General features: G+C 59.7%; 2 protein-coding genes across 2 annotated transcripts; both read right to left on the reverse strand.

The window, feature by feature from the left end:
* Nucleotides 1-5239: 5239 nt before the first annotated feature.
* On the reverse strand, nucleotides 5240-9598 carry KRT15 (keratin 15). The gene is made up of 8 exons (XM_045835862.1): nucleotides 9017-9598; nucleotides 8037-8119; nucleotides 7757-7913; nucleotides 7202-7363; nucleotides 6992-7117; nucleotides 6591-6811; nucleotides 6129-6154; nucleotides 5240-5593 (listed from the first exon to the last, which is right to left on the reverse strand). The coding sequence occupies exons 1-8, from the start codon at nucleotides 9506-9508 to the stop codon at nucleotides 5499-5501; spliced, it is 1362 nt and encodes a 453-aa protein (XP_045691818.1). The 5' UTR covers nucleotides 9509-9598; the 3' UTR covers nucleotides 5240-5498.
* A 4749-nt stretch (nucleotides 9599-14347) lies between these two features.
* KRT19 (keratin 19) lies at nucleotides 14348-18283 on the reverse strand. Its single transcript, XM_045837285.1, has 6 exons — nucleotides 17791-18283; nucleotides 15912-15994; nucleotides 15560-15716; nucleotides 15109-15270; nucleotides 14869-14994; nucleotides 14348-14734 (listed from the first exon to the last, which is right to left on the reverse strand). Exons 1-6 carry the CDS (start codon nucleotides 18208-18210, stop codon nucleotides 14480-14482), a joined length of 1203 nt encoding a protein of 400 aa, XP_045693241.1. The 5' UTR covers nucleotides 18211-18283; the 3' UTR covers nucleotides 14348-14479.
* Between the last annotated feature and the right edge of the window lie 392 nt (nucleotides 18284-18675).

Here is an 18675-nt window from a genome sequence, read left to right on the forward strand (position 1 = left end):
GGTCACCAGGAAGTCAAGATTTAAACTTGGCCTCTGGCTCTGTCTACTCCACCTGTTGTTGTCTTAGAGACTTACTGTGAACTCCACATATGGTCTCTGGGTGGTCCATTCTATGTGAGTTAAAAGAAAATAAAATAACCCTGGCTAAGGTTTCTTGAGCAATGTGACCCTCATGCTGAAGAGGACCCACCGTGGCCTCCAAGGTCTTATCTGGAGACGGCGGTGGCAATGTATGCTTCTGCGGAAGACGAGGAAGACGAGCTGTCTTTTCGGGAAGGAGCCATCGTTTGTGTCAGCGAGAAGAACGACGATGGGATAGTCAGGACCTTTCAGACCACCGCAGGGCCCTGGGACTCCCCTCCAGCAAAGGGAAGGATACAAACAATATAAAAACCACTCATACTTTTTTTCTCTGTTTATCCCTTGGTATTAAAACAAACAAGCAAGTTGAGTGTGAAAAAAAAAAACCCCACTGTACTTGCATGACTTCTTTGGGTCCTCAGAACAACTCGACTATTTTTTTAAAGATTTTATTTATTTATTTATTTATGTATTTATTTATTTATTTATTTAGAGACAGAGGGGAAGAAAGGGAGAGAAACGTGGATGTGAGCCAGAAATGTCAACCAGGTGCCTCTCGCACACACCCAACCGGGGACCAGGCCCGAAACCCAGGCATGTGCCCTGACCAGGAATCGAAATGGTGACCTTTCGGTTTGCAGGGCGACGCCCAACCACCTGAGCCACACCGGTCTGGGCTCCACTATTTTTAGCATACCATTTTTTTTTCAGATGTGGAAACTGAGGCCCAGAGAGGTTAAATACATTGCCCAAACTCGATTGTATCAGAGCCAAGATTTAAGCCTCTGGCCCCACGGTCTGTGCCCGTAACCACTGCCTGGTGAATCCCTTTCAGGCCAAGGTTAGCGCCATCCTACCCTAACAGGGGTGTCTGCTGCTGACCTCTCTGTTCTCAGGCCCTCCCCTCCCCCCAGGCCTGGCTGTCTGATGGTTCTGCTTCCCACAGTGGCTAACCCCGGGCGGCTGCAGGCCCGATGGTCCAGCCTCCCAGCCGTCGACCTTTGGCGTGAGCCCCAAACCTCGGGGTTTGTGGGGGCACTCACAACGCCTAATGTCAGAGGCAGAATTATTGTAGGAACTTTCCCGCCCTTGTTTCACAGGCGGGGAAACTGAGGCCCAGAAGGCCAAGAGCCAGGGCAGTGGGACACGAGAAGAAAGGCCTGGACTTAGAGCTCAACTGCCAGCTCATTGTGGGCCTTCCGCTGAAATGGCCTCTATGTTTCCCTCAGCACTTTTCTTTCTGAGTCTCCGGTTCCCGTGGCCTCCACGGTCACCAGATTGCTCAGCTGCACAGCCGAGGCTTACACCCTGTCCCCAAGCTCCGAATCCGGGTCCCTTGTTTGGATCTTGGGTCAGGCCCCTCTCTCCCTGGGCTCCAAGGGTCCTGGAGCCCCAAAAGGCCTCAAGGTCCCCCACATGGGAGGGGCCCCTCCTGAAAGGCAGACACTTCCCAGAAAGCAGACCAGGGCCCCGGCCCGCAGAAGCACCTGCTTGACACAGCAGCACCCAGCAGCCTTCTGCAGACTAGCCTCATGCCTCAGACCCATTCGTTCCCACAGTACCCATCTTTCCAAAATCCTTTTTACGCCCTGGCTGGTGTGACTCAGTGGATTGAGTGCTGGCCTGTGAACCAAAAGGCCGCTGGTTCGATTCCCAGTCAGGGCCCATGCCTGGGTTGCAGGCCAGGTACCCAGTAGCAGGCATGCACACACTGATGTTTCTCTCCCTCTCTCCCTCCCTTCTCTTTTCTTAAAATAAGTAAATAATTTTTAAACAAAAATAATAATATAAAATCCTTTTTATATCCTTTTTATCCTTGTTGTGGCATAAAAAGGATCCCCAGAAACCCAGCAAGGTCCACAAAGGCTTCAAATTGAGTGGGCCTGAGTTTTAGCTCCATAGGTACCTTCCACTAGCTGTGTGATCTTGGGAAAGTCACTCAACCTTTCAGGGCCTCAGTGGCTGCAACTGAAAACCAGGCGTCCGGTGAGTTCAAGCTAGAGAAGCACCTGACAGAGGCGCACTGGGCAGGTGGACGGCCGCTCCTACCTCCACTGCACAAACGAGGACGTGCCAGCTCATAGCTGCGAGATGGCCGGGTCTCGAGTCCTCTGGGCCTCTGTCCTGCACCAGCACATTGCTTGGCCTTTCTCTCCGGTCCCTGCAGCCAGCACGGCACCCACAACAACCAGACAAGTGACAGTTGGTGGCAGTCCCGTCTTATTTCCCCGCTCAGTATTCCATTCCCTAAAGACAGGTCTTTGTCTAATAAACCTCCGTGTCCAGCTCCTGGCCTGGGGAAGCTTCCCACAAAGGTCTGAGAGGCTGCTCCAGGCGTACGCTGTCTGCTGGCCTTGGTTGAGCAGTGGCAAATGGGGGAGGTCACCCTAACTCCCGACCTCGTGGGAAAAGCTACCAGCTCCCTGTGTCCCCTGTGCTGCCAGCTGCCTGTGGAGGGACAGGCAATGGCACATGGCGAAGATCCTAGTGAACATCCAGAGCCTTGTCCAAAGCAGGAGAAAGCAAAGGAGAAGCACGTGCAGGCATCAGTTCAACGGTATTTACTTAGCGCCCGCTCTGCGGACACAGCGGCGCGTGGAGTAGACACTCCTGCTGTCACAGGCCTCGCAGCAGGGGTTCCCCTCCGAGGTCCCAGGGTGCACATCAGCTCACAGAGGCCTTCGGGATCATCATGTCCGGCCAGACTCCTCCATTTCAAGGTGGGGAAACTGAGACCCAGAGAGGGACAGGGGCCGCTCAGGGGAAAAGTGGCGGGCACGTCCCACGCTGGCTCTAGGACGCCCAGCCTGAGCAGAGCTCACACCCAGGGCCCTAATCCCCAGTCCCAAAGCCGCCCTCCCTCTGTGGGAAAGAGGGAGGCTCGGTGCCTGCTGCTCAGATTGGCTGGAATCCAAGCCTGACCTCAGCCCAGGAGCAGGCAGGAGGCGGGCCATCTCTGCCACACACTATTTAAGGGCTCGCCGTGGCATGAGCTGCCCCTGGGTGTGAGTATCTCACTCCAGGGTCAGGCAGGGAGCAGAACTTGTCAAGTCCAAGGGCCTCCCTGACAGCCCCTCCTCGAATCCGAGGAGAGCAGTAACAGGAGAATGCTCTAGGGAGAGAGAAGCAACTCCCCTCTCCCCCAGCTCAGGGGCCAGCCCCGAGACAGAGCCAAGGATGAGGGCCATGCCCCACCTTGCCCCTCTACACCATGGCAGAGGTTGTCATTCTTGCAAACTAAAGGCTGAGAAAACCCTTTGCCGACGGCTTAGAAGGCCCCAGACTTCTCAGCAGAGGCCCGGAGGTGGGGGAGGGGGAGCAGTAGCCAGGCCATTGGGTCTGAGGGTCTCAGGGAGGAGGCTGGCTGTTCCCAGGATGTTGGGGACAGGGCACCTGGTGCTTTGGGCTTCAGCATGAGCTTAAACCACAGCGTGAGACACCAAGCTGCGATGCGAGGGCAGTCTTTCTGACCGTAGTGGCCGCATGACATATGAACGGGCTGCCCACACAGGTTCAGAAGTGGGTTTCAGAGGAGTACCTCCTGGTAAGAAAGGTGCGTCCCATCTCCTGTCACCCTCGTGACATCCAGGGAAAAGCAAGGGACTGGAATCAGAGGGACAGACCCGGGTTCACTCTTTCCCAGTGGGTGACAGTATTCAAGGTCTTTCTCTTCCTTAGGCCTCAGTTTCCTCTTCTGAAAACTGATGCAAAAGGCTGACCGGCCTTCACAAAGCTGTGGGGAGAGCCAGCGAGGCGCCGTCTGCTGGACACCCTGCCCAGAGCCTGGCACAGGGCAGGCACTTAGTACATTCTGTCTCCTTCCTCCAGCCCCAGGGAAACCTGATCTCAAAGGGTGTGCTCGGGGGACACAGTCGGGATCAAACTTCGCCCAGAAAGCACGGGCGCCAGCTTCTCTCCAACCCAGGCTGCTGGGCAAGGAGCTTCGTGCAGCGAGACCCAGGGGCCCCTCCCGGAGGGCTTGGCTGTCCCCCAAAATGATCCGATTCCAGGATACCAGAGGCCCCCCCAAACTGCTCTTTCCAGCAGGGCTAAGAAACCAGTTCTCCCTCTCCCCACTGAGCCAGCCCAGCCACAGCACGCAGAGTCCTCCACTTCCTCATGCCCCACCTGCTCTCTAGGGCTGAGAATCGCAGAGGAGCCGGCCCCAGACCAGAGGCAACAAACTAGGTGTGCGTGGGGGCCGCCGCTCTGACACACCTGAGTGCAGGCGCTGGCGTCAGGAGAGCAAGAGCGGGATGTTGACAGAGGAGGGCAACGGGGGTCGGCGTGGCTTCACATTTAAGTGTGGGGAAATCAGGAAGGGCTTCCTGGAGCTGCTGTCTTTCTCTCGGGGCACTTTAAGTGCTTTGTGCAGAGGAGGTAGCGGCTTCAAGGGGCACGGGGGCCAGCTCTTTGGGGGCCGGAGCGGGGTGGGGCGCCACAGAGACAGGAACGGGCTGTGCCACCCTGGAGGCCAGGGGTGCCTGGCTAGAAGGGAGCAGGGTTCCAATAGCAAGTGTGGTGACGGCCAGAAGCAAGGGGGAAGGTCCTGGCAATGAACTGCGAAGGGCGGGGCCTGAGGTCCCGAAAGGAGCCCTGGTCGTGGAGTCGTGCAAACATGGGACTTGGTCTCAGCCCTGCTGCCTACTGCTCACCCATGAGGCCACTGGGCAAGTCCTGCGTCTCCTCAGCTTCTCCACCTCTACGTTTCTCGCCTCGTCTCTGAGATGAGAGTATTCAGTCCTGACCACCCACAGTTGTATTAAATGAGACCCACGGGTGGGCGGGCCCAGCACAGTGCCGACCATACGGTGGCGAACCCATACAGTCCATGCCATCCTTCAGCAAATCATTAGTCGGTATGTCAAGTTCTGTGCTAAGTTTGCACAACTGCTTTGAGAAACCACCTCCTCACCGCCCCCCACCCTCTCCACCCCGTCCCGTTTCCATGACCACCAAACAGAGCGAGCGAGTTAGCACAGCAAGTCGCCTGGGCAGCAAGGGTTTGTCCCAGGAGCCTTGGGCACCCCAAAGAGTGAATTATGACCTGGCAGGGAAGAGGCCAAGGTCGGGGGGATGTCAGCACGTGGGCCCTGGGCCTCCTTGGAGGCCCCAACAAGAAAAACCGGACACACTACCAAGAGATATTTGCAAAAAGAAAAGCTTGTTTTTTATTATTGCATGGACAGATACAGTACAAATGAAGTTGTTGCTCAAAGGAGCCAGGCAGAGCCGGAGGGCAGAGGGAGGGAGGGAGGGAGGGAGGGCAGGCAAAGCTCCAGACGAGAAGACAGGAACCCTCCCAAGCCAGGCCCTCTGAGGGAGAAACGAGTTTGCTTTTCCAGCGCCTCTGGCCACTCCTCCGCTCAGCCTGGGGAGGATGGGCGTGTCGAGGGACACTCGCCTGTGCTGGGCGCTTAGATTTCTCTCTTGCTGGAAGAAACCACCTTCCCATCTACTGACTCCTCGACGTTGATGTGGAGCTTGCCACCGCCGCCACCTCCGCGGGAGGCTAGAAAGAAGGAGCAAGGTTTCATGTGGGGGATGCTCCCTGTTCTCCTCCATCCCCGAGGGGCCAGGCCCTGGGCTGAGCTCCAGGAGCAATGGACAGCACCCCTGAGAATGGCCCAGGGCCGATCCTTCGAGAGCTGTCAGAAAGGCTGCTGCTGAACTGCTCATTGTAGAGATGGGGGGGTGGCGGGTTAGGCGGTGGCAGGTATGCCCTGCAGCGAACAAGCGCGGCAGGGTTTTTAATTGCACGTGCACCGGGGATGATCCTGGGCATCCTCGTGTGAGTGCGCGAAGGTGGAGCCTGGGGAGCTCTGCCCTGGTCAGAGCCTGCTCTGTCTGGAAGGTTCTCGATCAATCTTCAACCCCAAATCTACTGGGGTTGATAGGGGTCCCACTGGGAAAAACAAGTCAATGGCCATGGGCATGTCCCCGCCCTCCTGGGATGATTGGCGTCTTTTTCCTTCCTCCCCATTCCAAAGCGGAATGGCGGCCTCAACCACGCCCCTCCCCACTCAGGAATAGCTAAGCCTTCTTACCTTCTCTGGTGCCGATGCCAGCCATCCTGGAAGAGGGGGAAGCAGATGTCAGCAAAGGCAGAAGCTCGAGCCACCCCCCCCCAAGCGAGGCCCTGGTGGCCGGCTCAGCGGTCCTCTCCAGCCCCCTACGTCCACCACCCTCACATCTGGCTTCTCTAGAGGCCAAGAGCTTGTCCAGACGTGCCGCCCGCCATGCAGATCGATCCTGATCTATGATAACTCCCCACCTGCCTCCTGCGTGGGAGGGAACCAGCCCAATCACTTTCACTTACAGAATGCACACAGGTGGAAGGAAGTGACGTGACCTGCCCAAAGCAACAGCCAAAGACCCAAGTGCAGAATCCAGAGCCCTTCCCCCTCACTCAGTTCCCTTTCCCTGCAGCCCTATGCACCCCCTAGATGCCTCTCCACACCCCCCACAAGTGGCCGCTCCCTCATTCTCCCGCTGCACCCCGCCCCTGCCTGGCATCCTGGCCCTCCAGCAGGTTGCGGTAGGTGGCGATCTCCTGCTCCAGCCGCGTCTTGATGTCCAGAAGGATCTTGTACTCCTGGTTCTGAGCCTCCATCTCGCAGCGCAGCTCACTCAGCTGGGCCTCCAGGCCGCTGATGAGCCCCTGGATCTGCTGCAGTTGCGTGGCGTAGCGGCACTCCGTCTCCGCCAGCGAGCCCTCCAGCCCGGCTTTCTGGTGGGGCAACAGATTGATAGACACCACGTCAGGTTAGAAGGAAGCGCCAGGGGCACGGGGAGAGGCACTGAATGGACACAGGGACCCACTCTGGGGGCTTCGGAATGACAAGGTTTAACCAGCCAAACAGGGTAGGGTAGACTAGGGCGGGGCGGGGTCCGGCGGGGTGGCACGCACCATGCTGAGCTGGGACTGCAGCTCAATCTCCAGCCCCTGGAGGGTGCGTCTCAGGTCCGTGATCTCCGTCTTGCTAGTCTGGATCATCTCCGTGTTGGAAGCCACCTCCTTGTTCAGCTCCTCGGTCTGCAGGTCACACACAGAGAAGTGAGCGCCAAGGGCTCCCCTGGAGATCTGGAGAGCCAGGGCAGGCTGGGCGGTCAGACTCACCTTGCTGAAAAACCAGGCCTCGGCATCGCGGCGGTTCTTCTCAGCTATGGCCTCGTACTGCTCCCTCATCTCCGCCAGCACGCGGGTCAGGTCCACGCCTGGGGCCGCGTCCATCTCCACGTTGACCTGGCCGGCCAGCTGGTTGCTGAACTCCTTCATCTCCTGCAGGGTGGTGACAGAGGGCAAGAGAGAGAGCAGAGAGGCTGGGGTCCCACGTGCCATTCCTGATCTCACTCTGGGACCTCGGCTCTGCCCTGTACCCACGCAGCCTCTGTTTCCCGCCACTCAGAGAGAGCTCTGATCACACGGGCCCCTCAGCTCTCCGGGTCTCTCTTCCTCTCTAGGTGCTACCGGAGGAGGCCCTTAAGACAGCAGGGCCCGTGCATGAGCTCGTGGCCATGGCTGAGAGAAGCAGAGGGGTCTGGGTCACCAGAGAAAAGTCCACCTTCCTCTCCCTGGGATCGCCTGTTTTGGTGGGTGTGGGGTGCACTTCTGAACCACTAAGACAACTGTGAGGAGGCCCCAGCAGCCCCGCTCTGGTCTCACCACCCCTACCTCCTCGTGGTTCTTCTTCATGTAGGCCAGCTCCTCGTTCAGGCTCTCAATCTGCATCTCCAGGTCAGTCTTGGCCAGGGTCAGCTCATCCAGCACCCTGCGCAGGCCGTTGATATCGGCCTCCACGCCCTGGCGCAGGGCCAGCTCGTTCTCGTACCTGGAAAGACAGAGGGAACCCAAAGTAAAGATGGGTGAGGGGTCTGGGCTGCTTGAACTGAAGGGAAGAGACAGGCCGAGAAAAGAGGGGAATGCAGAAGGGGGGAGGGTGTCGGGAACGCACTTGAGCCTGAAGTCGTCCGCGGCCAGCCTGGCGTTATCGATCTCCAGGATGACCCGGGAGTTGTCGATGGTGGCCGCCAGGATCTGCAGGAGACAGAATCAGTGCCAAGACGACCCCTCTCTCCTCCCTGTTGCTCTCCCTGCCCCGCCCACCCTGCACTGACAATCTCTCCTCTGTCGCCACCAACAGGAGTCTGCAGGGTCCTGGGAGCAGAGTCCAGCCCTATTTCGGGTACCCCCTACTTGGTCTGCCCCTGTCTCCAGGGCGTGAAAGACCGAGGAGCCAGGACTGCCTCGCACCCCCTGTAAGGTAACTCCCCCTGGAGTTACCTGGCCAGGAGTGCAGTGGGTAGGGTGCGTATGGGTGGGGGGACAGGTCTGACAAAAGCTGGCCCCCTGCACACCTTGACATGGCCAAGGATCTACAGGACATTCCAGCTGGGGGGAAGGACCTGGAGGGCAGCTGAGGAAGGCATCTGACAGCTGCAGAAACCCGTCCAGGTGAGGGGCAGGGTGAGTGAGTGAAATGCAGAGCCCATAATGAGTTCCAGGTCTTCTAAGTCGCAACAGTGCTTTGGGTACCACAGACAACCGCAGAGGGCGTGGCAGGGAGCCCTGGTACATAAGGCTCCTGGAGCTACACTCGTCATTCTTGCAAAAGAAGCAAAGGACACTTAGGCAGAGCCCTGCAGGGTGTGTGGTTCAGGAAGAGCGATTGCTCTCTGTAATTGCACCCCCTTTGGCCCCCACTGGTCCTGACCAGATTCCCAGGACCAGCCCAGCACCGCCCAGCTGAGCAGATGGGTGCCGGCGCGCACACCTGGAAAGCATTGCCCTGGCTGCAAGTTTGCCCAGGTTACACACCAGCAGCCGTCGCCTGGGCAGGAAAGGGTTTCCTCAAGGCAGCGGGAGCACTGATGTTAGAGACAGGGGCAGGGCGCCAGCCACCTGCCCCCTTGTCTCTGACCCCTGAGGGCTCACCTTGTCCCGGAGCTCCTCGATGGTCTTGAAGTAGTGGCTGTAGTCGCGCTCCGGGCTGGCGGGGCTCTGCTTCTGGTACCAGTCCCGGATCTTGACCTCCAGGTCAGCGTTGGCCTCCTCCAGGGCGCGCACCTTGTCCAGGTAGGAGGCCAGGCGGTCGTTGAGGTTCTGCATGGTGATCTTCTCATTGCCAGAGAGGAGGCCGCCATCACCACCACCAAAGTCACCAAAGCCACCGCCGAAGCCCCCACCAAAGCCTCCAGCAAAACCACCACCAGCCCCTCCACCGAAGCCGCAGCTCATGCCGCCCCCGTAGCCCCCTCCTGACCCCGAGGAGACAAACCTGGCAGAAGAAGCTGAGATAGTTCGGCTTCCGCCTCCCCCATAGATACTCCCCACACCAAAGCCGCCACCCCCAACCCGGAGGGAGCCCCCCCGGGAAGAGCCACCTCCAAAGGTGGAGGAAGAAGTCTGCAGGAACGTGGTGCTCATGGCCAGGCGCTGGGGTCTCAGCAAGCACAGGAGATGCTGGCGGGAGGCACAGGCTGCCCCGAAACTAGAGAGCTGTGCCTGTCACCCCCCGCCGTGGGGCTCCTTATATACCCCGTGGAGGGTGTCGTGGGTTCATGTCTCCTCCCCTAAAAGGCAGCCAACTCCTTCTGCATTCCTGACAAACACAGCTGCCTGCACACCTCGGCGTGGCTGGTGTTGAGTTTTCCTTTTCTTTCCTTCCTTTTTGTTGCAACAAAAGAGATGATTCAGAATGAATGATGTTTCCCCCCAGGCCACAGTTTTAACACTTGGATTTCAGGTTCATTTTTACACTCCGTGCGCGTTGAGTGAGTAGCAAGGAGCAAAGTCACATCTCGCCACGGCACAGCTGGAGCGGCTCGGGCCAGCTCTGCCCTCGGCCGGACTTCTCTGCTGCCCGCTGCCCACGACCCTCGCCCCTAGCTGGCCAGCTACACGTTCTCAGTTCCCATATCTGCTCTCCGTCGTCCAGCTCACCGACCCCCACAGCCTCTGGGGATCGGTGGGCAGAGGGTGCAGGGCCCTTGGCAGCAGGCTGAGCACTGACTGGGGCAGGGGTCTTGAGTCAAGTCCCAGCTGAGGTGACCAGAAAAAACAAGCATCTGTCGCTACCCCGACGGTGCAGATGGGTGCTCCTCCTGCACCCCTCCCCCTGCCCTGGCCCCCCTGTGCTGGCACCCTCACGGAAGCCAGCAGGCTCGGGGCTGACAAGGGGCTGATTGATCATCCCGCCACCTGCCAACCACACATGTCACTGAAACTTTGCTTACTCCTGGGACACGTCGGGGCAAACCTGGGCAGATAAGGCCGAGGCAAGTTTCAGGAAGACCCTGCCTTCGCCAGGGACAGGCATGTCACTGCACAGCAGGGCCGCATTCCCTGGGCTGCCTCCCCCTTCATCCTGTGAAGCTGCAAGGCTGGGGGGCACTGGGGGAGGGCCCTGACCCAGAGGCCTGTACGTGCCCGAGCTGTGAGGAGGAAGGAGACAGGGGCCCAGCCTGCAGGCTGAGAGCTCAAAGGCAGAGGCACCACTTCGCAGAGCAGGATGCTGAGGCCAGAGAGCGGAGGAGCCCTCGTCTCTGCCACCAGCCCAGGGCCTGGCTTCCCAGGGATACCTGAGACCTGTGACTAGTGCCACTTGGAGGCGTGGCCTCGGCTGCAGGGCTCAGAAAGAACAGGGGTTGGGAGAGTAAGCGAGACTGAAGTAGAGAGTCAGGAGAATGGCCCCCCGCCCAGAGCTGCACCGCAGGGCTCTGAGACCCCTCAGGCCAAGGTTCAAATCCCACCTCTATCCGTTACTGCCTGGGAAACCTTTAAGTCTCAGTTTCCTTGTAGCAAATGGGCACTTTCAGGGAAGTCCTGAGGCCCAAGAGCCCCCCACCTACCCACCCCACCTCCACCTCCACCTAGCCCCCCATCTCTTGAGGGGCCAGATAGGGAGGTAAAGGTAAATGTCCATCACCTGGGGCTCCCGAGCACCCTCACCAGGGGGAATTTCTGTTCCTGGGCATCAGATCATGCCCCGTGAGCTGCATCACTGCTCCATATTCTCCCACAGCCAGCGCATACTGGGCAATGCAGGCCATTGTTATTACTGCCTTAGTAACAGTAATTCCTTCCTTCCACTGCTCACGTCACAGTTTGCAAAGGGCTGGGGCTCAGAGACGGGGAGCAATTTGAGCAAGGTGCCACAGCTAATCAGGGGCATTGCCAGAACTCAAATGGGCCCTCTGACCCCAAGTCACAAAGAGGACAGGAAAAGAGGGTCCCACCCACTGACCCCAGATTCCTGCACCTGAGTTGGGGGGTGGGATAGGGACCACAGGCCTGGGTGGGCGGGCTCCTCTGAACATCGCAGTGAGCCAGACCTCCGAGTGCCGGGCCCAGACAGCACGGTATTGTCTCGTGGGTGGGACAATACTGTCTTCCTCCCAAAGAAAAATAATCCAAGTCAGATCAGCCATAGCTCATTAAAGCCTCTGCAGACAGTACGGCCCCAGCAATTAACACTCGAACAATTACGCACGATCTCCCCCCGGGCGAGGGAGGGCTGGACCCCAGCCAGCCCCTCTTCTGCACACAGACTCCCCTTCAGCAGCCCCTCGGGGCAGCTTTCCGTCCGCTCTCAGGCCTGTGCAGAGCAGTAGCTGCCCACGGCCCCCACCCCACTGGAAACCCCTGGTTCAGTCCCAGTAGCTCCTGTGAGTACAAGGTCAGGGTGGGGCCTTGGGGCTTGGGGCTTAGCACCAGGTGGGAATGGCTGGCCAGGGTGGAGGTCGGGCTCTGTTTGGCTCGGCCCCAGCTGCAGCCTGCCCAGGATTCTGTGCCAGTTTCAGAACTTGGGCCACGGGAAACAGGCCGCCCCGAGAGCTGGGCTTTCTCCGCTGGGACGACGGGGTGATGCAGCCCGTTGGAAAGAGCTCAGCTGGCCTCCACCTCTGGGTGTGACTAACCCTCTCTGAGTCAGGTTCTCGACTTAAACTTGGGCCATCTTTCCACTTACGTGAGCTGCTCAACGTAGTTCAAATCGTGAAAACCAGAAGCGGATTTGTGGCTGCCGGGGGCGGGGGGGAGAATGGGAAGTGGCTGTTTCACAGGTGAGAGTTTCAGTTTTACCAGCTACGAGAATGCACGGTGCAGATGGTCACACAGCAATCCGAATGTGTTTCATTGCACCGAACGGTACACTTCAAAATGCTTAAGATGGTTAAATGCATGGTTTTTATTTTACCACAATTTGAAAAAAAAAAAGTTAGGCCTTAACACAGACACCAGCTACAAGGCCACAGTGAGTATCTGAGGGCCACTGCGTGCCCCGCAAAGGGAGGGGCTGGGACAGAGCGCAGGGCCCAGCCTAGGGCCCGGAGCCCTGCCTGCGAACCTCCCTCTCTCACTTTTGTGGCTTCGGGTCATCACGCTTCCTTTCTCTGAGCCTCAGTCTACCCACCCGGAGAATAGCAATAACGCCAGCCCAGTCGGACTCACGGGGACGGAGTGACATGGTTGGCAGGAAGTGCTCTGCCCACGGAAGTGGCCACACGGCCAGCAGAGATGGAAAGGCCTCCCCCTTTCTCTCTCTCCTTCTCTATCCCAGCCGCTTCTATCAACAGAGCACCCCCAGTTCCAGCTCCCGGACTGAGACACAAGCGGCCCCGCCCTTGCCCTCTCTCCACCACTCACACACAAAGGACGGCTTCATTCCCAGCACTCACACCTGTGACCCACTCACCTGCCCCACCCGTGTGGACCCAGACCCCGCCCCACAGCCACATTCCAGGGGCCTCTGGGGCATGGGGAAGGGTTTCGGCTGTGACAACAGAGGCTTTCATGAACAGGGACAAACACCTCTGGGCAATCCCAGCCTAGGGGTGCGGCCTGTGGTTCCAAGGCCTTTGGCGAAGTTCGGTGGGAAAGGGGGTCTGTGGGTGCTGCAAGCCAGAGAAGAACAGCTGGGGAGGTGGCAGAAGGGGCTCCTGGCCCGGGGCTGCAGCAGGTGAGGGAAGAGCTGGGCCCTGGAGTCACCAGCCACGTCGTTTGAATCAAACTAATAAACCTCTCCGAGGCCCACAGGGCGCCGCCCTCAGGATCAGCAGGGGGCGTGACAGGGTCCCGGGCCTCCTTAGCACAGCTCGGAGACAGGCCTGGGGTGGGGTCACGGCAGGATAGAGTGTTCGCTGCCCCTCCTACACCGGGTAGGACCGCTGTCACAAACCCAGGGGACCAGAACAGGTCCCCTCAGCTCGAACCTCTTGGCCAGGGCGAAGCGGAGACTTACTGCCCTTTAATTGGCCTCAGTTCTTGGCAGCTGAGCCATAAACTGCAGGGCCAGAGCCATACCCACCCAAGGGCAGAGCTGTACCAGGAAGCTGGGACTCCTGTTCCAGTTGGCCCAGCCCCAGGCAAGCCAGGTTGGGGGTCCATGTGGGAGGTTTGGGGCACATCTGGGTCCCATTCCAGGCCCTGGGCCCGGGTATGGGATGGTGGGCGTACGGGGCTCACGTGGGACCACCCAAGAAATGGACGACTGTGTCAGTGCCTGCCCCAGACACCCGGCGGCCGGCTCTCTACCCCCAGGACACGGCCTCAGCACGCAGCCCCAGACACTCCTCTGTCAGGTGGACCGAATGTGTCAGCAGGAACCGCCCGCGGGGATCCCTGTCCTATAGGCCTTCACATGGGGCAAGGCCGAAATGTCCCGAGAGCCTGGCACCGGCGGTGTGGATCCCGGAGGTGGTGCAGGAGTCGCCCACAGTGGTGCGGGAGTCGCCCACAGTGGTGCACTGCGGGCCAGGGATCAGGAGACCCAGATTCCGTCTTCCTTTTGCCGTGTGTTTGCTGCGAGGCCTTGGATAAGTTGCTCTCTAAGCTGCCATTCATACTCACTAACTTTGAGGGTTGGTTTGATCAAATGGCACATAGTAGGTGCAGTGCACATTCATTTCCTGCACAAGCACCAACCCTAGAGGGGTACAGTTGAAAAGAAACCTCATCTGGAAACAAAAACCCCACCTGTGCCATGTGCTGGATGGAACAGTTACACACACAACAAACCACCTCACCTTTCCGAGCCTTGGTTCACCCCTCTGCAAAATGGGAGTGGCACTTATTTCATAAGCTTGTTTTAAGAAACGGGTCAATGAAGTTTTCTGAAAACGGGAATTACAGTAACAGCTGGAGGGTTGCGCGCACCCTCCCTTCCATTTCCTGGGACAGGGTGGACTCAGATCCAAATAAAACCTAAAACGGGGCCAAGGCCTGGCCCATTTCCCTGGGCTGAAATAATAAACCCGACGTCCTTCCTCCCTTGGGCTATAAAATTTTATTGACAGGTCAGAGGAGGAGCCACAGGTAAAGGCCCCGCCCCCTCCCATTCACCTACCCAGGAGCACCCATCCCTCTGCGGGAAGCAGGATGCCAGGGAGGCTGCTGGGCTCAGGCGGTCTGAGTAGCGGGCAGGTTGTTGTAATAGGCATCCTGGCCCTCGAGCAGGCTGCGGTAGGTGGCGATCTCCTGCTCCAGCCGCGTCTTGGTGTCCATGAGCTGCTGGTACTCCAGGTTCTGCCGCTCGATGTCGGCGCGCACGTCGGTCAGCTGGGCTTCCATACCGCTGATCAGCATCTGGATCTGCGCCAGCTGGGCTCCAAAGCGGGACTCTGTTTCCGCCAGCGTGCCCTCCAGGGCGGCTTTCTGAGGGCAGGGAGAGAAAAGGCGACTCAGCAGAGCCTGGTTCCCAGGAAGGGTGTGGTGGGCCCAGCCACCCCCCAGACTGCCCAGGTCCACAAAGACACGGGCAGGCATCCCACGGGGCGGCAGGCACGCACCATGCTGAGCTGAGACTGCAGCTCGATCTCCAGCCCCTGGAGGGTGCGGCGCAGGTCCGTGACCTCCGTCTTGCTGGTCTGCAGTTGCTCCGTGTGGCCAGCGACCTCCCGGTTCAGCTCCTCGGTCTGCAGTAAGGGAGGAAGCAGAAGAAACGAGCACTGAGTCAGACCTTCACCTCGGAGCATCAAGCCCCCTCCCCTTGCCACCTCCCCAAAGGGCACCTGCTTCCCCCTTTGTACCTGGATGATGAACTGGGCTTCAGCATCCTTCCGGTTCTTCTCAGCCATGACCTCATACTGGCTTCTCATGTCACTCAGGATCTTGGCCAGGTCAATGCCAGGAGCGGAATCCACCTCCACACTGACTTGGCCACCCACCTGGCTCCGCAGGACACTGATTTCCTGGAACGATGGAGCAGAGACGGGCATGTCAGGGCCCAGAGCCTGCTGGGCTCGGGCCGGGCAACTCCCAGCCTCTCAGGCCGAAGGGGGCTGGTTCTCAGGTGCAGGCCTAGGAGCTGGCACTGCGGGATGGAACGGGTCGCAACCATCCCCTGTTGGAACCCTGGACGCCATCCTCCACACCTGCGGCCATGTTGAGACTGCCACGAGTGTGGCCGCGGTCAGAGGATGCAGGACACAAATGTGTCCTCAGCCCTGGGAAGCTGGGGGGACCCAGCTGCAAACCTACCTCCTCGTGGTTCTTCTTCAGGTAGGCCAGCTCTTCCTTCAGGCTCTCGATCTGCATCTCCAGGTCGGCTCTGGCCAGGGTCAGCTCGTCCAGCACCTTGCGCAGGCCGTTGATGTCGGCCTCCACGCTCATACGCAGGGCCTGCTCCGTCTCGAACCTGCAGAAGAAAAGCTGCAGTCAGGCCAGCACGTCCTCTGTACCTCTGAAGACTTCCTCACCTCCAGAGTCCAGAGTCCATGAGCGTGTGCTTCAGGCCATTCCCCCCACTGCACTGAGCCCCCAAAAAGGGCCTGGGATTGCCTCCCTCGCCCCCGCCCTAGCTCCTGCCACCCACCAGGGCACAGAAGCTCACTTGGTTCGGAAGTCATCCGCAGCCAGACGGGCATTGTCGATCTGCAGGACAATCTTGGAGTTCTCAATGGTGGCACCGAGAATCTGGAAGACAGAAGGCTGGCAGTTCGGCAACCTGGCACCGCCCACCACGCTCTTTTCAGAGACAGCAGAGCAAACGAGTGTGAGACTGCTCCACGGAGACAAGCCCCAGCCACCTCTCCACTGCCCACCGGCCTGCTCCCTGGGAGGGATTGGAAGCAGTCTCTGCCCAGGAGCCGAAGCGGTGGTTTCTCACCACTGCCCAGGAGGCTGAGCCAGGGGCAGGTGATGAGCAGGGGAGGCCTGGAGAGGAAGTCTCTGAGACCCGTGCCCAGGGACACTCCACATGGTGTCAGCAGAGGCTGTCTGTAGTGACATGCAAACCAGATGCAGGGAATTGTGGGGGGGCTGCCCCGTGTCTGCACGCCCCACTCGGAGCACTCTGCCCCAGGGAAGGGAATTCTGTTATTTGCCAAGCACCTTCCACCTCATCTTTCATGTCTGGGCAGTGGATACACCTATTTCACCCAGGCGGGAAGCGAAGAAGTTCAGGATCCCTCGTCCAAGGTCACCCCCAATGTCAAGTTCCTCTAACTTGAGCGTCATGGTCACACCGTTGATTAAGCTACTCGCACTAGCTTCATGACCCATTAGTCATTGTGCTGCGTGCTGATCTGCACAGTTTTTAAATGAAACAGAACAGGACATATCAGAAGGGACTGCTCATGGTAGGGTGAGGCTGGTTGCACGGAACTTTCATCCCCACTGTGTGCAGGTATGAGAGAATGTGAGGACACACCTTAAAATGTGGTTCCCACCTTAGGTCACGATTTGAGAAGTGTGGAAGGACCGCAGTCGTCTAGCCCGCCCTCCTCTTCTCCAGTGTGACCTGTGCCCCAGCGACCAGCCAGACACAGGGCGCACTCTGGGCAGTGTTGTGGGGAGACCCAGCCTGTGGGGCCATTCAATAGCCCTGTGGCTTCCCTTGCGCCTTCTCCAGGACTCAGCTCCAAGCTCCTCCCTGCGCATGGAGGCCGAGCCCCACCCTGCAGGCTCCCAGGGCCCTTCTAGGCGCCTGCGGCTCAGACCCGGGTCTCCAGCCCAGGACACAGAGAAGGAATGCTGTACCCAGTCCTCGGGGTGACAGAGGCGCCCAAAAGCAAAGATCCCCAGGACCTCTTCATCTGTCCCTCCTTCATCCTGTTCAGAGTCCACAGCCTACGACCCTTCTTAACCTGCCAGGGCCCTGCTGGCCTCTCCCATTCTCCTGAGAGCCTCTCTCATCTCCCAGGTGGTCCCTTGGGCCCCTCAGCCAGAGGCCAGAGCGTGATGGAAACCAGACCTGCCGGTCAGAAAAGGAATGCAGAGGCCCCCCACCCCACCCCCCCCCCCGCCCCGCACAGGGGGGGGACAGCAGGGGGCGGGGCTAGCCCGGGGCGGACTAGATTCCTCCCTGCCCAAACTCTTCATTTTCCCTGCAGAGACGGCGGCGGCACCTGGTCTAGACTTCAGGACCGCCCACGGCGATGTTTCAGGTCCTGCCTCTCCTCCGGGACCCCTCTTCCCTGGTCTCCCCACCCTCCAACCCCGCCCCTGCTACATGCCCCACCCACTGACCGGCCCCGGTTCCGAGCGCGCGTCCAGCCACCCGCACTCCACTTCCTGCCTCGCTGTCCTGCACTTCCTCACCTGCTGCCTCCTCCCGGCCCCACCCTGCGGCCCTCCCACCTCCTAACGGGCTCACCACCGCCCCGCCCGAAAGTGGCCTGGGCGCCCCGCAACCCCGGCCTCCCGCCCCTCCCGGCCTGGCGAGCTGGGTTGCGCGACAGATGCGCTTCCCGCGTCCCGTGGTTGTCCACCTTGTCCCGCAGCTCCCCGATGGTCTGGTAGTAGTGGCTGTAGTCGCGGGCAGGCCCGAGCCCTTGCTTCTGGTACCAGTCTCGGATCTTCACCTCCAGGTCGCCATTGGCCGCCTCCAGGGCGCGCACCTTCTCCAGGTAGGAGGCCAGGCGGTCGTTAAGGTTCTGCATGGTCAACTTCTCGTTGCCCACCAGAAGCCCGTCGGACCCGACCACGTTGCCCATGTAGCCGCCGCCGTAGCCCCCAGAGGAGGACGAGGACACGAAGCGAGCAGACGACACCGACACGCCACGGCCGCCCGAGCCTCCGTGGATGCTGGGTGCGCGGTAGGAGACCCCCCCGCCGAAGCGCACGGCGCCGCCGCCCATGCCCCCGAAGGACGAGGAGGCCGAGGACTGGCGATAGCTGTAGGAAGTCATGGCGAGAGAGGAGAGAGGAGGCAGAGACACCCGAGGAGCTGTGGCCTGCCGCAGGAGTGGCTCTGCTCACACCTGGAGCTTTTTATGTCCTGGGCGGCGGAGGGGAGGGGGGAGGTCGGGGTGGATATCTGAGCCCCGAGGAATTCGCAGGCTCCAGAGTGCAAGTGCGGGCTGTCTCCTCATTGGTCAGTTCCTGGCCGCTCTGCCTCCAACTCTCCCCTCCCAGGGCCGGAGGCTTCTGCCCTGCGGCCAGGCGCCCCGCCCAGCCACCTCTGGAGCCCCGACCACAGGCCCCCTCGTTCCCATCCCCACCGCCATCACACCCTACTGAGACACCCCCTTCCAGGTCACATTCTGACCCTTGTTAAGATCACCACGAGTCTGGCCCCCGTCTGGAAATAGGGTCCCTCTGAGAAAATATACTCCTCGCCGCTCACTGAGAGTCCCCCTTTAGAATCCCATTCT

Source organism: Phyllostomus hastatus, unplaced genomic scaffold, assembly GCF_019186645.2.
Source record: "Phyllostomus hastatus isolate PE091 unplaced genomic scaffold, TTU_PhHast_1.1 phas_contig_210, whole genome shotgun sequence".
Taxonomy (NCBI): domain Eukaryota; kingdom Metazoa; phylum Chordata; class Mammalia; order Chiroptera; family Phyllostomidae; genus Phyllostomus; species Phyllostomus hastatus.